The sequence below is a fragment of the Hydra vulgaris genome, chromosome 09 (assembly GCF_038396675.1).
Source record: "Hydra vulgaris chromosome 09, alternate assembly HydraT2T_AEP".
NCBI classification, from domain to species: domain Eukaryota; kingdom Metazoa; phylum Cnidaria; class Hydrozoa; order Anthoathecata; family Hydridae; genus Hydra; species Hydra vulgaris.
The window spans coordinates 44,604,312-44,626,872 of NC_088928.1; the positions used below are offsets into that span (position 1 = coordinate 44,604,312).

General features: G+C 27.5%; 1 protein-coding gene across 7 annotated transcripts in view; it reads right to left on the minus strand.

The window, feature by feature from the left end:
- Positions 1–4,218: 4,218 nt before the first annotated feature.
- LOC100197608 (adipocyte plasma membrane-associated protein) overlaps positions 4,219–22,561 on the minus strand; it is a 31,684-nt gene continuing 13,341 nt past the window's right edge. For all 7 annotated transcript variants that reach the window (XM_065805855.1, XM_065805854.1, XM_065805852.1 and 4 more), the window contains exons 4-8: positions 20,414–20,535; positions 10,485–10,586; positions 9,963–10,389; positions 9,636–9,825; positions 4,219–4,576 (exon numbers count right to left, since the gene is read on the minus strand). In XM_065805855.1, coding sequence (XP_065661927.1) covers positions 4,376–4,576; positions 9,636–9,825; positions 9,963–10,389; positions 10,485–10,586; positions 20,414–20,535 — 1,042 coding nt within the window. In that variant the 3' untranslated portion in view covers positions 4,219–4,375. The remainder of the gene's footprint in view (positions 4,577–9,635; positions 9,826–9,962; positions 10,390–10,484; positions 10,587–20,413; positions 20,536–22,561) is intronic.

Here is a 22,561-nt window from a genome sequence, read left to right on the forward strand (position 1 = left end):
TTATTATAATTGTAAAACGGCTTGTATTGTACAACATTTAAAGAAAGAACAAAAAAGAAAAATTAGATATTTCAATATTGAATATCTGATCTGCAAGACAAACGATTGTTTAAAGGAAAAACGCTAAATTTTACAATGGACTGCAAACAATCTTTTAAAATGTAATATACCTATCAAGACTTTAAGTTATACAATTTAATATAATTATGGCGTATTATGGAATCCTAAGTTTAGCTTTAATTTCCAGACCGTTGAAATCTCATGTTCCTGAATGGTATTTTTAAGTGGAGACTTAGATCGGTGCTGGAATTATTTTAACTATTGCAAAGTCATTTAGCCAATAGAATATTCTTCAAGGAAATAGAAGAAAAAAAACTATTACTACCAGTATATAATTTCTTTGTTTACTTTTACTTATTACTTGGAGAACCTTTAAGTGAAAAAACATGTTTTTTAGGATATTTATCGAGTTAACTTTGTAAAAGTTATAGCTTTTTTGATCTATAATCATATCCAAATAAGGGATGTTTTTAAACTTTAAAACAATTTGAAGCAAACCCACTGAGCAAAACCCTAAATAAGTTTAAAAAGAATATTTATCAGTCTTAAATTCTCTACAAACAAAAAATCTCTGAGAAAAATTTTAGTACAAGGAGAAGAAGTTGTATTAACAAAAATGAGTTTACATTTATACAAAACTAAGGTTATAGTTTGTCAAAGATGAAATTAAAAAAAAAATTTTGATTAAAGTTTTACTAATTCGCCTTAAGGGAGATGCACCCCCAAATATTTCAAAATTTCAAAACAAAAATTTATAACTGTTTTAGATACATTAATATATTGGTATTTCAAAAATCGTAGTGGCTATGTCTGAAAATTCCTCTAAGTATCAAAATTTTGCATTTTTCAAGTAGTAACAATGTCGTTTTTCAAAAAACATAAATTTACATCTTGTAGTACACCTCATAAATGACTTCTTATGCAATGAAAATTTAGATAAAATTCGCAACTAAAAATCTTATTTGGTTTCTTGTTAGATTTAAAGAGCTTCTTTTTAGATTTATAAAACTATTAGTAATCAAAAATAGTTTTTAAGTTAGTTTCAGCTCAATTTTTATCGCAACAAATAAATTTTTTAAAAGTTTTTAAACATGGTAAAAGTAGATAGAGTTAAAGCAAGAACAAAACGAGCAGTAAAAAGAAAAAGGATTTTTAATGGAAATGTGTTACGTGGCAGTGAAATTTTAAATAATTTAAATTACCTTTTAAAAATGATAATATTGAATCTTTTGTCGATAAACAAACAGTCATCTTCAAAACGTCGACTTCTTCTTTTCGCAAGCTTCAACCTATTTTGAACTTAACACCACAAAAGAATGCTTATGTCCAAAAGAAAGATGTGATAGGTTATAGAATAATTGACTGTTCTATTTTGTCAGATGTTGTATCAGTTTTAAGTTGCCCCACTTGCTTTCAAACAATTTTAGCAATAACTGAAAACATTAGCAAAAAGCGAGGACTCGCATGCGAGCTTTCAATTTTTTGTTCAAAATGTAAATATCAAAATAACTTTTATACTTCAAAATTATTAAATCAAAAAGGAATCTTTGATATAAACACACGTACAATATACACAATGAGATCTCTTGGAATGGGATATTCTGGAATTGAAAAACTTACAACCCTCATGAACATGCCAAAATTAATGACGCCTAAAAACTATGATAAATTTGTTTTAAAATTAGCTAATATTACAGAGGAAGTTGCTCAGGAAACAATGACTGGTGCTGTAGCTGATTTAAGACAAAATTGTCAAAATGAAGATGAGATTTTTGATATTGGTGTATCGTGTGATGGGACATGGCAGCGTTAGGGATTTTCCTCATTAAATGGTGTGGTTGCTGCACTCTCATTGGACAGTGGAAAAATTTTAGATATTGAGGTAATGAGTCGATTTTGCAGAGGGTGCTCTTTAAATCAAAACCTTGCTAAAAGAAATCCTACTGCTTTTGCCAAGTGGAAAAATTTACATATTTGTAAAATAAACTTCATTGGTTCTGCAAGTAAAACGGAATGCGAAGAAGCCAGTCCCACTTTCCAGTGATCGATTCAAAAACATAAACTGAAACAAAAACATAAATATGTTAACTTTTTAGGTGATGGAGATAGTAAAAGCTACAATATTGTCAAAGATGTTTAACCTGACACTCAAGTAACTAAAGTTAAATGTGTTGGGCACTATCAGAAGCGTGTTAGAACTCGACTTCAAAAATTGAAACAAAAAGTGAGAGGACTAGGTGGTCGTGGAAGGTTGGCGGATGCAACAATTGATCGATTGCAAAAATTTTATGGTATGGCAGTTAGACAAAATACTGGTGATTTAGTTGCCATGAAATCATCAGCACTTGCAACTCTTTTTCACGTGGCATTATCAAAAAGAAACAACTAGCACTACCCACATTGTCCAACGGGTGCAAGTAGTTGGTGTAAATTCAACAGAGACAAAGTAAATAAAACCAATACTTACAAGCCAGGCCCTTCCTATAGAGGTTGTATACAAAATCAGATTTTGAAGACCTCACTAAAGATGATGAGCTTAAAAAATGTCTTCACTGTAAAACACAAAATTCGAATGAATCCTTTAATGGAAAAATTTGGAATCGTTTACCGAAAACAAAATTTGTCACCATTACAGCGCTAAAGTTTGGTGTCTACGACGCTGTAGCTAATTTTAATATTGGGATAAAATTGTCAATCCTAAATTGTGAAAAACTTAACATGATTCCTGGCTATTATACAATAAACGGTTCAAACGCTATAAACAAAATCCACCTTAAACAGTCAATATATCGAGGAAAGCCAAACAATAAATTGCGTTGTCAAAAGTTAAGGTCTAAAAAATTGAAGTGATAAAACCTTACAAAATGAAGGCAAATTATATGAAAAAGGAGGTTTTTAATTTAAATTAAAGTCTTATATGTAATATTTAGTATGTTTGGAGATTTTTTTAATTAATAATTTTACGTTATTAGCGTTTTCTCAGTTTGAGGTTTTTCGATATGCCGGCCAATGTTGCAAGAGAACCGCGTAATCTTTTCGTCTCAAATTTTCAGCATATCTTCCTTTAAATAAGACCTGTGCTTTAAACGGAACAGAATTTTGATATATCAAGAAGTTTGGCTGTTTTACCTTTTCAAAAATTGACCTTTTTTATAGTACCATTTTTGGCGGACATGTCCTGAGACCCGGATTTTTTGTCCTCAAATTTGTTCCATTTAAAACACTCATGCACCTATTTTAAAAGTAATACCAAAATTTCACTTTGCCTTTTTAAATAGTTTTTGCTGAATCTTGGCCGGAGCAAATCATATTTCTGCTTATTTTGGGGTATATGCATCAATCATTGACCAAAAAAAAAAAAAAAAAAAAAAAAAGGAAATTTTTTGTTTTCATATTGTATGTCAGATTACTTAGAAAGTTTTCTTCTATTGTCTATATTTAAACTTGGGGGGTGATCTCCCTTAAGTAGTATGTTTGCATACCTGCGACTTAGTACCATTAATTCCTAAACCGAAATTGGAACTAGTGAAACCTGGAAACGTTAAGTAAAATAAATTTTAGATATAAGTGAAAAGGAACAACTCGAAATAAATAACATCTTTGAATAAAAAGTTTTTGTTGACCGTTCATAACAGCTTTTATAAAAAATATTGTTTTTTAAAGGGTAGCCGCTTGTTTGTTCGACGAGTACCCAGGCAGGCATTTTCTAATTATCGACATATAAAAAAAAGAATCTTTAAAATCACACTTACTCGCTCGACTAGACGCCGATGCAAGTGGTTACGTTAAGGTTAAAATACTTTGCGCGGTATACTATACAATATTCATTAAAGTATCAACATAAAACAAGGCGAAAGCAAAGCGATAAAGATTGCTTTAACAAAAGTTTTTTAATTATTACTAGTAATGCTTATAGCAACGTGCTACCTTTAGAATATATTTTGCTTTAATAAAAAATCATTCATATGTCCAGTTAAACTCGGTTTTTGTTTAAATTTTTAAAACTGTCGGTAATGAACTTAGTGAAACAACGAGTTAATGAAACAAACGACAAATACTTAATATTACTTTGATATTTATCGCTTGATGAACTTTCATACCTCTTTAAGTGATCTTTAAGAAAATCTCCAACTCGAGTGAAATGTTTTAAAGACAACCTTTTTATTTTTATTATTTTTTTTTATGACATGAAAATTTGAATTACAAATTTGAATTGCAAAAATAACAAATAAAAAGTAAAAAAAAAGTAAAAAATTTTAAATATAAAATCCTGTAAATATGAAATATATAAAATATCTAATGTTTAGCTAATACTCTAAATTCGAAATTTTCCCATAAAATTATTTTTAAATGAACCTAAATATAACACTCCTTTATCTTCAAAAACCTCGCTAATAAATCCAATCGTTGCTCCAGATGGATCGTGATAACTTTTTATTATATCACCGTACTCATCAATTTTAATAAAAAGTCCATAAGGTTTCAGGAAACCGTCAATATGAGCTTTTGGAACGAGCTAAAAAAAAAACTCATTTTGAAACTAAAGTAAGAAAGAAAAATATAAACCTTAAATCAAAGTATTAAGCCTAAAAAATAAATAAAAAATAAATGATAAATCAAAATATTTACAATAAATTAAAACAAATTAAATTAAATTGCTTAAGTATATAAAAAATTAGCATTTAACTAAATTCAGTATTCTGTGAAAATTAAAATAACAAGTGTAATTAGTTTCAATTAACATTAATGAAAATTACTGTTAATAGAAGATTAAATTATATAACTTAGAGAGATTTAAATACCACATATATTAATAAACTAGACATAAAAATTTTTTAATGTCAAACGAGTAAGAAGTAGATGGAACAAGAAACCTTTTGAACCAGAAGGTTCAGGTAGGTGATTAAGGTAGAACTTTTGCATTTCTAAATAAAAAAAACTTTACAAGACCAAGAAAAAATCATTTTCAGTTGACAGAAAACTTTATCTAAAGTCAAAGAAATAGACTGAAATAAAAGAACAAAAAGGAAATTTAAAGTTCATTGCTAGAAATGGATGAAGATAAAATTAAAACTGACATAATCTTGATATTAAAAGAGAATATCTCTTAGTGAGGTCTATAAAAATATGATTTACGTAGATTTTTTCCCTAAATTTAACGATGAAATGTACAATAAATAAGTCTGCCTATGAAGCTAAGCTAGCCATTAGTTACAAAACCATCTAGTCAACAGTTCATATAATCCTTGGAGGAAGAGGATTGGATAAGAATCTTTAAGATATATAGCCGTTTTAAAAAAAGATAACACAACAAATTATAATTTTGTTTTGTTCTGTTATAATTTTGTTTTTGCTGCTTATTATATCCACCAGGATAAAAAATGTACATAAAATGTTTTTTTAAAAAATTTTGATAAAATTAGTCACATCTTAAATTTTAATAAACATGCCTTCAATTTACTTGAAGCTCAACGTATGCCCCTATCACTTATAACCCATACGTTTTTAAAAAAAGAAACAATAATTACTTTACATACAATATATGTTTGCTTTTATGATTTTATGTCTTAAAAAAGCTACTTATGGGTATTGTTTATGATATCTACCGGGATTTAAACATGTACATACGATTCTTGAAGTTATTAAATTTCTTATAAAATATGAAGCAGGGTTGAAAAACCCATTTTTTCTGAAAAAAAAAAAACTTAAAATAAGCTGCGTTTAAATTAACTTTTTCAATTAAAAAAAAAGCATTAGGTATTTCACTGGTGTAAACTATATTTTCTATCAGTATTACTGATATAATTCATCAATCAATACATCATTATTTAATGTTCTGTATATAAAACAAGCTTTGCTGCTTTTACTGCCTATCCCTGTTCTATTGCTATATTTAAAAAACAAATAGGCATTCTCAATTAAAATAACATGCTGTAAATTTAATATACATGAGAAATTAATTTTCAGCAACATCCGTAAGCATTTTAAGAGGTGCATTCATATTGAGTATTTACATGAAGGATATAGTTCTATTTGTAAACATACCACTGCTTTACTTTCCTGCTGTAAATTTAAAGTTGCTCAAAAAATATTATCTTGGTTTAAATTCATATTTTTCAAATGGTTTAAACCATTTGGTTTAAACCTATCAACCCTGATATAAAGAATGTGTCACATCCCCATTTTAGTCTAAATTTAAATACATTTAACTTTCGTCATGTCATGTGCCTTTGGTGTGTTGCCATTGATGTTAATACTACCCATCAATGTCAAACATTTCCCCCCTCAAATATCACACTCATGAACACTGTAGAACATTTAAAACAGGACTTAATAGAGAATTTCAGGTCTTTTGTAGATATATCCACTTTAAAGCACAATAATACACAGGGTTGAACATATAGAAGAAAATACTTTACATAATACTGAGCTACTAAGCAAGCTACTAAGCTCAAATCCATTTCAATATACATTTAAAAAAACAAAATATCAGGCATTTTTAATTATGTGACTTCCTCTTACACTACGTGGAAATACTTGGATCGTTGTTAACTTCTCTCAAATGTTTGTATTTTCTTTATTAAAAAAAAAACACGATAAAAGTCGGTCAAATAAAAAAAAGCAAGTATTTAAATCAAATATCAAAATAATCAAGTATTTAAATCAAATAGTCAAGTATTTATTATTTAAATCAAGTATTATCAAGTATTATCAAGTATTAAATCAAGTATTATTAAGTATTATCAAGTATTTATTATTTAAATCAAGTATTATTTAAATTAAATAATCACATATTTAAATCAAAATAATCAAGTATTTAAATCAAATATCAAAATAATCAAGTATTTAAATCAAATAAAAAAAATCAAGTATCAAGGCCTTCAGAAATTTCTAAGATAATAAATATCTCTAGTCAGAGCTAAATGCTCATTAAATCTAGGCACAGCTCTTGGAAATGTCTCAACATCATTTCATACCATACTACATGCTATCAAGGATCGATTGTTACCAAAAGTTGATATTAACAACATTCTACTCATTAACAAAAGTTAAAAGTAAATGCATTTTAAGAAATACCCTTAAAAACAACCATGCTTGAGGAAAAACAAAATATGTTGCTGCAGAAAATCACCATATCTTAACACATAAAAATGAAAAAAACAGTATGGTTTTCAATAATATTATTTTCACATAAAGCACCTTTTTTCGAGGACTTACTAAAGGAGGGTGCCTGAAATACATGTTTGCCATTTATGATGTTCTGGGAAACCAGGGTTCAGCTGCTAACTTTCCTAGTTCTAAAACCTAGTTGAGTTATAACATCAAAATTAGAACTTTTGTGAAAACATAGTGGAAAGTTAAGAACTCTAAGTTAGTTTTATCCAACTATTGCTCCTTTAATTTTTTTGATTATAACTTAGAAAATATAGTGCCTCCTGTTTTGCATATTATGCTTAAAATAGTGCTAAAGCTGTATAAATAATTGTTAAAGGAATGTAAGAGTTTAGATTATCAAACTGGTTTATATTTATCTAACAGTAAAGATGCAAGAATAAGTGAAAAACGTTAAATATTCTCACACAGCAAAAGCATTGAGCAAAAATTGCAATAAACAATGTGAAGTTCTAAATGTGGATTATAATCAATTGCAGATAGACTCTGAGGGTCATGAAAAAAAAAAAAAAAAAAAAAAAAAAATAACATTGGGTTTCATGAAAGGGCTCTTCCTCAGGCTTATCATGACATAAAAGGGTGAGCCACAATTTTACCATAAAAATGTATTTGTAGGTAATCATTGTAAAATAGTCTTGAAAAACCACTATAAACTTTGTAGTGTTATTGATGATATAGCAACTAAGAATAGATTTTTACGTGTATTTAGTGTTTTTAATAAATTGCAACCAATACTTTTTAAGAACAAAGTTTTTTATGATGCTGAAATAAGTGAGCTTTTTAACTATATAAAGTTACTTGCTTTCAAGTTTCATGCTTGCATTCCAAAGGAAAATATCACTCAAAAAAAAAAAACAAGCTTATTTTTTAAGTATCAGTTTTTGTTAAACAACAAAACTATAGGTGTTGGACAAGAGTGAGGAAGAAGAAGGAAAAGAGAAGAGAAGAAAGAGTTGAAGAAGAGTGTTAGCATAACTGCATAAATAAGGAATGAAGAACTGTATCCAGTTAGATAACAAGAGCAGAGGCTGTGTCTCATTTCAAAATGCTTTGAAAAACTGAAAACTGTGTTGCATGTTCTAAGCAAGAAGAAAATTAGTTTTATAGAAAAGGCCTTCATCTTGTTGTGGTTTTTAAATAAAATAAAAGATTTATAAATAAATTTGTTGTGAGTTTTAAACTGTTATGTTTGTGTAACATTCAAAAAAAAAAGTTCATTATTTAATATATTTTTTCCTTATATTTAATATATATTTTTCATTATACTTGATATATAACTTGAGTTTAAAACTGTTATGTTTGTTTAACATTTTTAAATTAAAAGTTCATTATTTAATATATTTTTTATTAAATTTAACTTTTAAAAATTTTAAATGCTAATTTGGTTATTGGCTTTTGAACAAGTTGATCCTAATCTACCTCATCAGTCACATAAGTATTGCAGTTTGTTTCTGTTAAATCAGAGTAAACACAAGCAGTTTGTTGCTGTTTAATCTTGAAGCAAGCAGAAAATTTTTGTTTAGGTAAAAGAATGGAATAGAAAATTAATATCAACTAAGGAATACAAAAATTTTTGTAATAAAAGAACTTTTAATTATTGGACCAAGGGAATATAAAATTTTTTTTGTTTAATAATAAATATTGGTCCTTAAGGGGTTAAAAGCAAGGCTGAATATTTCAAACATTGCCAGTATGTTGAAAATTTTTCAAACCAGTATGTTGAAAAGCGTAAACTTAGTTTTAATAGCTCTTATATGAATTAAAAACGAATTGTAGCTTTATGTCAAAAAGATATTACAATGATTTATTTGCTTAGCTTTCTTGTTACATTATTGAAATAAAGTATTTGTTTTAGTTTTATATTGTTTTTAAAATGACTTTAAAAAATAATGATTAACTATTTGATTATTTTAAGATTAGTTGAATACTCCAAAAAAGAATTTCTACTTGAAGTATTATTTGCCTCTTCAAAAATTTCTTATAAAAATATTGAGCTTTTACTTAGTATTAAAGTTTCTTCAAATAAACTTTATGTTAAAATACTAATAAAGATAATATCACAAGCAAAGAGTAAATATTTAAAACTAAAGCCGTGGATGGGGTAATCTTAAATTAAAATCTTTAATCTGCAAGCTGCCATATAATTAAAAGGCTTTGAATTTTTGGTTTTATTAATTTCATATATAAATGGATTTTTCAGTACCTTAGATATTAAGAGATTTGAAAAAAAAGAATATAATCAATCAAGGACTCTTTTAATAACAATTTTGCAAAAGTAAAAGTTTTTTTTAAGCATGATGCTTTTTATAAAATGTTTATTATTTTAAAATTTTTATTTCATAAGAATAATATTATCAAAAAACAAAGATTCAGAATGAAAAACTAACATAATTTAAAAATACCTTTGCAATCAGAGACTTAATTTTTGGATATGGACCAACAATGTCAAGAAAACTGAAAGGCCACTTTCTTATGCCTGGTAAAGCTAACCAATAACCACCTTCAAGAGATGTTCTAATGTTGTCTGGGAATCCAGGAAGGTTATCTTGAAAAACATCATAAATTCCTTTTTGGGAACCACTAATAAAAAGTCTTTAAAAGAAAACACAATTATAGAAAAACATGCATTAAATAAATGTGTAAAGATGTGTAAAATCATGTGTAAAATTATACCATAAAGATGTGTAAAAATGTGTAAAATTATACAATACTTTATAATAAACACATACCTAAGAATTCTACTTGAAGCTGTTTCACATATTAGGAGAAAATCTTCATCTGGCGACAAAGTAATACCATTAGGAAAAAATAAACCACTCAGCAACAACTCTGTTTCACCTGTTTTAGTGTCATAAGATAAAACACGTCCTTTCCCACCACCTTCAAGAAGCATGTAAGCATAGAACTTGCGATCCCAACGCCAACTGGAATCTGTAAAATAGATTTTTCCGTTGCTTGCAACTGTTAAATGATTGAGAAATTTAAATGGAACATTTTTTATTCCCTTAGATGCAGGGACAAGTGTAGTAAGCCTTTCAGAAGCTAAATTAAGACTCATCAACCCAAAGTAGCCATCGCATATAAATAAGTTTTCCTCTTTTTTGTCAAGTTGAATGCCCAATGGCCTACCACAAATGTGTTCCATTGAATCTTCTCCTAAAATTATGTTAGTCTTTGTGTATATAACAAATATTGCGCATAAAAAATAAATTTTAATACTGAATAATTAGGTTAATTAACAAAAGTCATACCACAATTTTTATGATTTTCACCAGTCCTTGCTAACTCTTTTATTTCACCTGACTTCAAAATTTTGACAATTCTTCCATCATGCAAGCCTGTGTAAATGTCACCTATGGTAAATGTATTTAACATCCATAAAATTAATTTCTTGCAATTTAAGTAACAACACTTAAATCTACACTTAAAATGTTGTCAAATATTTTTCTTTAATTTTTTAAAAAGTAATTTTTAAATAATTTTTTTAAATAAATTCACTCTTAACCACTTTTTAAAATGGAAGTTTACAGAAAACAAACAAGAAAAAGAAAAGTGCAAGAAAGTGATTGACAGAAAAAAAACTGTTAATTGTGTGAGATATAAAACTAGATTAATAAAAGTTTCTTAGCAAAGAGTTACAGCAAAAACAGGATATCAGATATATAGAGGAAGAGAATGCAATTAAACTATGAAAATAGCATACTAGATAAAGTGAGGTAACTCTTTAAGAGATTTGAACGTTGCAATGAATAGCATATATGTTTTTTATAAGAGATCAGTAAGAAAGGATAATCTGAGATAATGCAAAATGATAATGAAGACTCAGTAATGTCAACAACAATATAGGAATATCAACATCAATGCAAAAATTAACTCAAGTAAACAACCGTGTTTGGTTTGGGTTAACTTAAATATTACATTTAAAAAGGAACAGTCCTTTTACTAAATAATTAGAAAATTTTTCCCTTTCCACACGATGTAAAGCGAAGTTTTAAAGTAGACTAGCAAGTTCAACTTTATCTAAAACCTGTGATAACTCAATAGCTGTAGCCCCACTTTCCCCATCTAACACACAATAGAACTATAATGTTATAATGGTTAACCAGAAGTAGAACAAGAGGATGGAAATCTATTGTTTTATATATATATATATATATATATATATATATATATATATATATATATATATATATATATATATATATATATATATTATTTTAAGTATTGATTGTCAGAAAGTAAGTTATTAAGCTCAAGGCTAGATATTAGAAGTTAACTAAAGATTCAGGGAATATGTTAATAATAGTATAGTAGACTGATTGGAATGGTGACAATTAGAAAGGCAGGGTGATCTCCAAAGTTTTTGAAAATTGTAACAAAAAATGCCATTTTCTAGCAGGAAGAAAAACAAGACTTTATTACTTGTTAAATAGTTTAGAGAGGCTTCTGGAGAACACTTTTGTAAAACTGAGCAAAACTGAGTACTAAAAGTAGTTTGGAGATTTATTTACTTTTGTAATAAAAGAATTAATAAAACTTCATGCCTGCCTAAATAAAGTAAATTAGAAAGGAGGCACAATTTTTATTCTAGAAAAAAAAACATGAGTTTCAGAGTCATCACAAAAAAATCCCATTCAGCCTCACATTAGTAGTAAGAAATTCAATTATAGTTAGATGTAGAAAAAGAACGAGGTAAAAAATTTAGAGATTAAAAAGTGAGATTTATTAAATGAGATCATAGCATGGTTTAAACCAACGAGAGAAGAACAACTAAACATAAGCTATGGTCAGACACAAGATACAAATCAAGGAGTAAAAGTAAATAGTAACTAAGTTAACAGGGTAAGAGATTTAGGATTCAAATCTGAGTTCACAACAAATAGGGAAATTTAAAGTATATGCCCAAGCCAAGGATGTGACTATTGTCTTTAAGAATCAAAAAATAAAATCCAGTAACACTGAGACCTGATGATTTAAACTAGCCAAAATTAAATTAGTGAAATTTAAATTAGTCTCACAAAAAGAAAGTTTGCAGAATTTTATACGAGGTAAAATTCAACTGATGAAAAGTTACTTTAAAAACGAATATTTGTAAAGAATAGATCAAAACAATTTTTCAACCCAATGTTGTATAAAAGGGCTACTTATGTGGCCCTTAATAGTAAGTGACCGGGGCCCCGACTTATAACAAATAAGATTAACAAATAAGATTAACAGGGTTTAATGGGAGGGCTAGGATATTTTTTTTAATTTGATTTTTATTTCCTATGTTTATTTATTAAAAAATATTGTTAATATTTGTTATAAAAGTTAATATTTATAGTTAAGTTATAAAAAAGTTTTATTTGCTATAAAGTTAATATTTGTTATAAAAGTTAAAAAAATTTGAAAATCCACACAAAATAAAGTATATATTTAGTATAAAATTCAAAGTTTATAAATTTACAATAGCAAATAATAAGACATTTTAAAATGGTTTCTTCCTCTTCAAAAATTCCTTATTCTTTGTCATAATAGTTTGAATTTGGTGGTATGAAGATATTGATCCACATAAAGATATTGAATGAGCACTTAAATCGTATTTAAAAAAAAGAAGTCTTTGTAATAATGTCCATCAATACAAGTAAGTTATATATCACATATGTTAAGTTGTATAATATTGAAACATGGGGAATGAAAGTTGATGATGTCCATTGTCTGGAAAAAACAAACAAAATGATGATCAATCAATGTATGACTTTTAAAAAAAAAATAAAATAAATAAAAAGCAAGGATCTTTAACAGAGATTGGTAATAGTAAATGTATCTGTTTATGTGTATCAAAGAAGATTAAGGTGATTTGGGAAAAAGAATAGAAGCCTTGAAGAATTATGAATTTTTTTATCTTAATTAAGTTAATTTATTAAGTTTTATTTTTATTATTAATTAATAAAAATAAAACTTATAATCAAATAAGAATTATTAAGTAATAATAAAGATTAAGAGAAATAAGAAAAGCAAGAAACATGTTAATCATCTCATATTTAAAAACTTTAAGCCAATGAAGCACAAAAAATTTGATGAAAAAAAAAAAAAATTAACTTTTGAATTAACGAGCTATGTATAGATAAAGAGACCTCATAATGCAGTAGGACCCCAGAAGGTTAGGTTTTAAAATAAATAACATAAAACCCAAGTTTTACAAGCAACAAATAAGTTATTTCTTTAAGTGATATTGATTAGCCTATCTCATTTTAAACCTCATAAACAAATTTAAATACACAGATTGCTTCAAAATGTTCCCGAGGTTTTGCTTTATTAATGAAATTTTTTAATTTTTTATTTTGGATGACTATTTATACTTGTCCCATTTTATAAACTAAAGTTTAACTTTTTTACATTTTTTGAGTTTTCATATGCATTTTCAAAAAATCAATGCAAATAGAAATTTAAAAATCATGAACTTGTATGTAGTTGTTTACATCATTACAAATAGTAAATATATAAATAGCTTACATGTTGAGACTTACATTGAAGAATGGAAGGTTTTTTATCTATTCCGTGTGCACTTTTATTATCATAGTATTAGTTAAATGGTGATGTTTTAAAAACACACAAACTTGTTATGAAATTAAAAAAACATGATTTTCCAACATGTTAGCAGTGAGGCCCAATAACCAGCAAAAAAAATTTGAGGCCCAATAACCACCAAAAAAAACCTGGTTGGAGAAGCAGGCTCTATTGTCACTCAAATCTTGCAGGAGCTTAATAGACCATAAAAAATTCAGAAATAGTAAGGTAAGGATTATATTATATCTTTAAAATAACTTTATGAAAAAAAAAAACATAGGTTTCTAATTTAAATTATTTACATTCAGACTTTTGAGAAGCACTGAGATTATTGTGAACTTGTGGAACTTGTAGTTATGTTTCTTTAAAAAAATCAGACCATTAGGTAAAAATTAACTATAATTGAGCTAATTCACATGCCAGGTTTTTGGCAAAGACATTTTGCTAAATGAAATTTAAGTTGCATTTCCCTTTTTTGTCAAAGAAAATTAGTCAAAAAGATCAATAGAGTAACTGACTACATTTCTCTTTTTTGGGCATCGTAGTTTTGACCTGCAGCTTTTGACCCAGTTTTCTGAGTCTACAGCTTTTAAAGTAAAACTTAGTTTCATAAATTTTAATATTTTAGTCTTATTATTTATTTAATTATAATACTTCATAAAAGCCACAATCAAACTGTTTAAATACAATGCTTTCCAAAAAGGTTTAAAGTCAGATGTAAAAAACAAAGAAAATAATTTTTAACCAATTTATCATTTTAAACTTTATTTTATCTAAGCTGAGTTCACACTTTTCAGATTAAAAAGACTATTGTCAGATACACCATTAGTCTTGTTCATCTACTCATCAGAACTCGCATCAAAATTGTAAATTCATTAAGCATAGCTTTGAAAATTTATTTCTCAAAAAATATATATATTTCTTGCTTTGGAAAATAAATTGCTGTTTAGGAATTTATTTTCTAAAAAACATTAAATTGTATTTAGAGCAGTTATTAAGTAGTGGCTACAACATTTGCTTTAGGATCTAGAATCTGCGGTTTGATTCCTGCTCTAGCCGTTTTTTCTAAATGAAGCAAGCATGAACTTCCTAGTTAAATGCTCTTCCGCTGTGCTCTATGATGACACCATTAGGTCTTCTTGGGGCACTTAAAATAACTACACAAAAAATTTGTATATGTATTTTTCGAAATACATTGATACATCTTGATCTAGTTTACAACAAAAAATCTAAAGTCCTATACCCATATTTTAATGGTAACCAGAAAATAAGAATAACAAGGAAAATTTTTTTTTTTCTTATAAATATGATTTATATGCAACTCATTAGCCACTCCAAATAAAAATTGATTGTTTAAAAAAAAAGAAAAAAAAAAGTAATGGCTAATATTGAATTTATCAGATGCTGTTAGATAAGCTTCCATGACACTCTCATATTTATGTTTCCAATAGCTTGCTAAGGCTTAGTGAATATCTTTTAAAATTGATAAAATTGTTAGTGCTGTTGATGATTGAATATTTTTAATACTTTCATTGTTACATAGCTCGGCTCGTAAGAACTTATCTTCCTCCATCTACTCAACATCAAGTTTTTCACTTAAAATCTCAACTTTTTTACCTGCATTTATAATTGCTTGTTTTGATGTTCACTAAAGCCATAATTCTGCAACTATATTCATGAAACCTTCTTTGTGGATTTTCATAAAAGAAGAATAAAGCGCAGATTTAGTACTTCTGTACTCAGAGTGTAATTTCTGATTGATTTAAACAACGAGCTGGGTAACACCATTAGTTTCAGGTGGAGCAATTAAAGTTGAATATTTTTGCTTCTTAGAAACTAGATATTGGCTGCTACTGTCATTTGTGGAGATTAGGACATTTGGAATTTCTTTAACTGCCTTATTTTGAGCCATGTGGGCACTAATCTCCTTTCCCTTAAATATGATGTAGCACATTGCTATATCTCCTCCAAAGGAAGCAAAAGGATGTATAGTTACGCATTACTTATTTTCTCTTATCAGCTTTTGACAATTTTCCCTTCTTCCAGCATAAAATAAACCATTTGGAGTAGCAACCAGACAATCTCTAATGGACTTATTATAAAAGGACAAAAATAGACTTCGACAAAGCACTAATTGCAACAATTTTAATTACAACTATCAAAAATGAATTGTCTATAAAAAATGTTTGTCTTTCTAGACAATCATTTTAAAAACGGACACTAAATGAACAATCTCGATTTTTTAATGAGGTATAGAAGATCTATTTAATATATAATTTGGACTTATAACGAGTAATTAAATTTTCACTGCAGCATCGTTTCAAAAACTGAAAACGAGCACAAAATTAAAAATACAATTTTTCTAACAGAAGTTCATTTTTTAATTTTTTGTCCAGCGTGTGCTGTTGATTAAAAAGTTAATGTCTATTTAAAAACCTCAAAATGGACTATTTTGTGCTCAATTGAAGTTCATTAATTACTCAGTTCAGTTGTTTTTCAATTCTCAGTGAATGTGCGTGAAAATTTATTTTTAAAATGCCCTCTCCAGTTTGGGATTACTTCAAAAAAGTTGAAGGTAAGTTTATCATTTAAAAAATTTTCCCTAGTCACTAAAATCTTTATCACCTTCAATAAAGTTATTTTAAAAATATGTGATCAAGGAGTTGTCTTTTATAAAATGTGGATTAGTAAGTAGAAGATTCCAATAGGTGTTAAAATTTATTTAGGTTTGTGAATAAAACAATAGTGAAAAAGAAAAATGTTTTTTACTTTCATTTTATTGATGAATATGTACGCAAGTTTTAAACAATAATTAATCATGGGCAATGATCGTCATTTGGAGTTTTGATGTCATTTCAATATTTTTTTAATATTATAAATTTACTACATAACAATCTTCAAATAATACGGTAATGAAAGATTTCTGGTTTTATGAAATCAAGTAAATTTAGACAAAATTATAGACACCAAATAGACAAAAAATTATGCTTTGTAGACTTTTGAAGTGAAAATTATTTTTTAACTGAGCAATCTTAGGACACCATCAAAAATTTGATAGACACAACAAGGACAAAAAATTAAACATTTGTTGTGTCCATTACAACATACAGAATTGTCCATGTCTGTGTTGTAAGTCTATCCATAGACTAGTCTGGTTACTAATTTGGAGTACCATCAATAAGTACCAGTGATTTTAGGAAAATTAATTGCCTTAAGCGAGAGTACCTTTATTAGACGATAAAACTATAATGTGTAAAATTTGAAAAGTTGCAAGTCTTCCCGATTCTTATTTTAATTTTTTTTCCACATGTAAACCATTATGAAACATAAACTAGAGTGAGTTATAACTAATGAATTTTTAAAATGAGTGTTGGTATAAAACAAATTTTTCCAAGTTTTCTTACTTCTACCACTACCATTTTCTTCTGAAGCTGCTACCTCTCTACATGCTGATACCCAAACCACTTTAATCTTCTCTTACAGACGTTGTTGGATGCAACATTTTTTTTCTATCGCTGTCTAAGAATATGCCTCCTTACTTTGTCTATTTAGAGTCATATCACACATTCATCTTTTCTTTCGGCAAATACTACACCATAAAAATACTAAAATCTATATAAATATGCAAGGTTATTGTACACCAGCATCTAAATAAATAGCAAACTTTTTTATATCCATATATATCTATATTATGTATTCATAAATGCTTATCTTACCTAACCTCCAGGATCCAAACAGTTTTGAAAGCTTTCATTCATTCTCTTCAATTTTAAATCAAGCTTCATTCTATTCCACATTTTTCACCATCTTGAGTAGTTGCTTTATTAAACCATAATCATTTTTTTGATTTCTCTTAAGAACAAATGCCCTTTTATTATTGCAAAAAACCATTGTAAAAAGGTCCGGTCTGATGTTAGGCTCTGTTACTTTCAGTTTACTAAATCTTGTATCTTATCTTAGGTGTTAGGTTCTAGAGACTCTTAAAAAATTTTCAACAGTGTCATTAACTAAAGTAAGTCTAACATTTAATCTCTAGTTCATGGATCTGATCTTATTAAATCTCCCCAGAATAAGACAGAGTTATTTGCAAAGAACTTTTCTTCTAATTTGAATATAATGGCCATACTCTTCCTACCATTCTACTTAAACAAATTAACCCATTGCTAGAGTTCTTTCTCAATTAAACTCCTCTACAGCTTGTGGTTCAGATAAGATTTCCATCATAGTCTTAAAAAAGTGTTCTCCAAAACTCTCTTTAATTTTTACCAAAAAAAAACTATTAACAAGTGCTAAATAAGTGGTTCCAATTTTTAAAAACTTTTGAAAACACTATGAACTCTCTATTACTAATTTCTTTATATAAAGGTTTTGAGATTATTAAATCATTTCTTTGTAACTGCAGTATTAAAGTTATTCTCGAAGGCCTACATTCTTCTTAATTTCCAGTAACTTTAAGGTTACCGCAAGGTTCTATCTATGCTCCTGTATTGTTTCTTATCTACAATAACGATCTTCTTGAAAATCTTACAACTAAAGTTGCTCTATTTGCTGACAACAAAACTTAATACTTTTTTCTTGACAAAAAGTCTTCACTATTTGATTGCTAGAACAAGCAGCCAATTTATGATCTGATCTTTTTTCTGTAACAGCTTGGGGCTTGCAGTAGCTTGTGGATAAGTCTGGACTTAAAATCCACAAGTTTTGTTGGACAACAAAACTCTTTTATTTACTCCAAATAACTAATGCAATATTGTTGGCAAGTCTAAAAGCACATTGCAATTGTAATTAGACTTATTTTATCTGTCAAGCTTGAGCCCCATCTCCGATTGTTGTAAGGTGGCATTTCTTTCTTTTTTCTACAAATACTATCATGGTCACTGCTCAAATGAGCTATTATCTCTAGTTCGATTAACCAAAACTCATTCTTGCTTGGCTTCTTATTCACCATGATGCATCTTTTTACTGTATCTGACCCTTCATGCTATTAAAACTTTTATTAACCCAGTTTTTTTCTTTGCATATCAACAAAACCTCATAACCTCTTACCCATCTTCATGTTTTCCTGACTTAAACAACTTAAAACATTTTAAGTCTTTAGGTGATCCTTTCTTTGCTCTTTAACCCTATCCTCTATTTTCTAGTAACTCATAACTTAATAGTGATTGCTCGCAATATATAAATATATGTTAGTATTCAATAAATAGTAAATGTATGCATAAATTTATAATATATAAAGTATGATAAAAATTTATAATATATAAAGTATGGCATCTAGCCCTGGCTATCAACCCATGCTAAATCTTATAACTTTGCCAGGGTCCAGTTTGCAAAAAGTCTCATTTTTAGCCTGTGCCGGGGCCAAGGTCATTTACTAATTCCATACAGGGATGAATAAGAGATATGTAGAGGTAGAGAATGCAACCAGGAGCAACATAATGGCAAGCACGCTAAAGAGAAGCAACAAAAGTTAAATTCACTGCTGGGGCAAGTAGAAGACAAATTTAGTCTTATTGCCAAGCCCCTTAATATATATATATATATATATATATATATATATATATATATATATATATATATATATATATATATATATATACACATACATAACAGAAGTATGATCATTTGCTCTCTTGCGCTGAAATTTTCATTCAACATAAAGCACTTTTGAATTTAAATTATTTTAAATCTCTGCATGGAAGCCAATAATATTTTTAAAATAATTTAAAAGTTTTATTTACTGAATGGATAAAGTACATCACAGTAAATTTACCTATAAACTAAATCAAAACAACCAGTTAAGTTGCTACAGTAACTTACAGTTACTCAACTTTTAAATTTACTTAATATACTCAAAGACTTTTAATATACTCAAAAACAATTAATAAACTTTGTTTATTAACTTTCTTTAATCAAAGTGGTTTAAAAATCAATACTTAAAATAAAAATTAATTTAAAACATTAATATCTTAAAAAAATTAAAATTTTTTTTTTTTTAATACTTATTATAAAATAGTTTTAGCCTAACTGAAATAGCAAACGTAAAATACAAATACTTAATAATCAAATCTGTTAGTATAAAGAGACATGGTCTAGGTTGTGATGTATTTTACTTTTCAACTTTTTTAAAAAGAGGAATTGATGATTTTGGTGAAACTTTATGAGTTACAAATCCAAATTTTCATCATACTTTACTACTAAAATAGTGCATCATAAAAACCTTTGTCCCCCTCAGACATACCTCCTTTGGCTTTAGTTATGTTAAATTAGTTTGCTATTTTTATTTGAAGCATTTTTTACCCTTTCTATTTTTTCATACCTTTCAACCAGTTTCAGGAATTTCGACATGTTTTTAGTGTCAAAATCATAAAAATATTTTTTAACATTTGTATATATTTAACACATTTTTTTGTCATATCCCAAACGTGACCACAGGACATGAATCTGAAATTTTTTTCATATTCCCTAGTGTGCAGTTAAAATTTGATCATTTATTTTAATGTCTTAAATTTTTTTATACTTGTTTACATTTTTAGTTTTAAATTTTGTTACTTTATATCTGATGCTCTATATGTTTATAAAATGTATATATGTTTATATGTTTTATTGCATAACTAAAAAAAAATAAGTGTACCATTACGATCTACTTGAATAGATTCAGGACCTTGTAGCTTTCCTTCACCTATTTTTACTATGCCTTCCAGTAAGTTATTTTCTTCCATAACTCCTTCGAAGTAAGGTAAAGATCCTGCAGGTCTAAAAAGTGTAATTTTATCTAAACAGATTTGTTTGATTTATTCTTTAAAAATAAAATAATTTACAGAACAAATTTTTTTTTTGCACAAAACAATTATTTAATAACTTGAAGTCTTTTATATTAAATATAGATATTTATCATTTATTAAAACTTTTATTCTATGTATTCTATGAGGATATTTCTATTCCAAGTTACAATTCGCATTTTGACTGCTTCAAACCAATGTTTAATAATTTAGAGGCCAATTGAAAAGGATCGTCATAAAGTATATCAAAATTCAGACAAATTAGTCTCAAGAATTATTAATTGTTAGATAATTTTTAAATAAATTAGACAATTAGATAAAAAATTGATTTATAAAATTAAAATAATCTAATATAGGAAACACTAAACAATAATGAATTGTTTCAAAGCATTATTGTTTAGTGTTTTCAATATTAGATAATTTTTTTTCTCTTATTTTCTGGGTTAAACAAGACTTAACTCAGAAAAGATGTTTTTGTTACGCTAATAGAAAGGAATCTTTGGAGAAGAATAGTTAATTAATTTGACTTATCTAAAACCTTATTGACCCTAGATCCAGTCTGAACATAAATTATCATCTGACTGGAACTTGTGAAATCTGCAAGAAAAATCTTTATTTAAAAGAGTAGGGTTATCAGCAAAGTTGTAGAGACTTCTTGATTAAATGGTCATCATCAGGTTATAAAATTAGAAAAATTTACAACAGCTATTGCGCAATTTGTGTTCAGTGTAATAAAAGTAGCCACAAACTTAAACCTTTTGTATTCACTTATGAAAAAACTTAAAAGATCCCATTAAAAAAAGATATTCAATTTGCCCAGATATTCCATGCCTTAATTACATCAAAGAATGCAAATATTGCTGATAAGCTGCTTCTTGTACGCTTAAAGAAAAATCTATTGTTTGTTAAAGTATAGATATAAAGCTTGCAACAGAAGAAAATGCTTATCCTGTTAAAGTGTACAGAGATGGTTCACCTGTATCTTTCTTAACTGTGTGGTTTTAGGTGTAATAGAGTAAGGGAAAAAAAAAATGTCAATTTAGGAATGGTAGAAACTTTTTTGAAAAAATATTGTTTGTTTTACTGACCTGTTAATGCTTGTAACTGAAGAGTGTACCTTTAGGAAGTTGGATTTTTTTAAAATTCTGTTGTACATGCTGGTATTGATGAAGGACAAGGATCTCTAAAGATTTTCATAAACTTGTTTAATCCATCAGAATTACATTTTTAACCAAGGAATAAGTTTACCTTAGCCTCAAACTTATCAAAATTATCCATGGATTATCTGTAAGTACCTTATTTCGTTATATTGAATTAGGATGCAATACAAATTTTAAATTAGCAATATCTAAAAGTATTTCAAAAATATAGGGTCACGATGAAAAATACCCATGTTGATGGGTCAATGGGTGATAAAGAAGTTTAAAGGACTTTCAGATAACTAGCAGATATTTCAGAAAAAATCAATTTAAAATCAAATTTCACATGCAGATGTATTATTACAAAAAAGTTATCAAACCATGCCTGTTAGAAATGAAATTGACCAAAGAAATTAACAATTTAACCTGAATACCATATTGATTAAAACCATGGAAATAAAACTGCAGATCTCTTCTTCATTGATAAAAATCTGAAGTGAATTTCATGAAAAAGAAACTGTTATCAGACATGGCTATAATGGTGGTGAAATTGATAGACTTAATTGTGCCAAAGTTTTAAGAACTTTGGAAAAAATAACACTCCATTCTCCAATTGAATATCTTGAATGTATTGAAGATAAGAGAAGATATAAAGAAGAAAAATAATTTCATCACTTTCCATAATGTTTTGAACTCAATTCATACAGGTAGGAGATAGATCACCATTCTACATTAGGTTGAGACACTAATGTATTAGTACTATAATTTCACCATGTTTGCTGTGTCTGAGAAAAATACCGATTATGATGAGAGCTACCATTGTTGACTACAGTTTCATTTTCCTGCATTCCTAATGGAGAT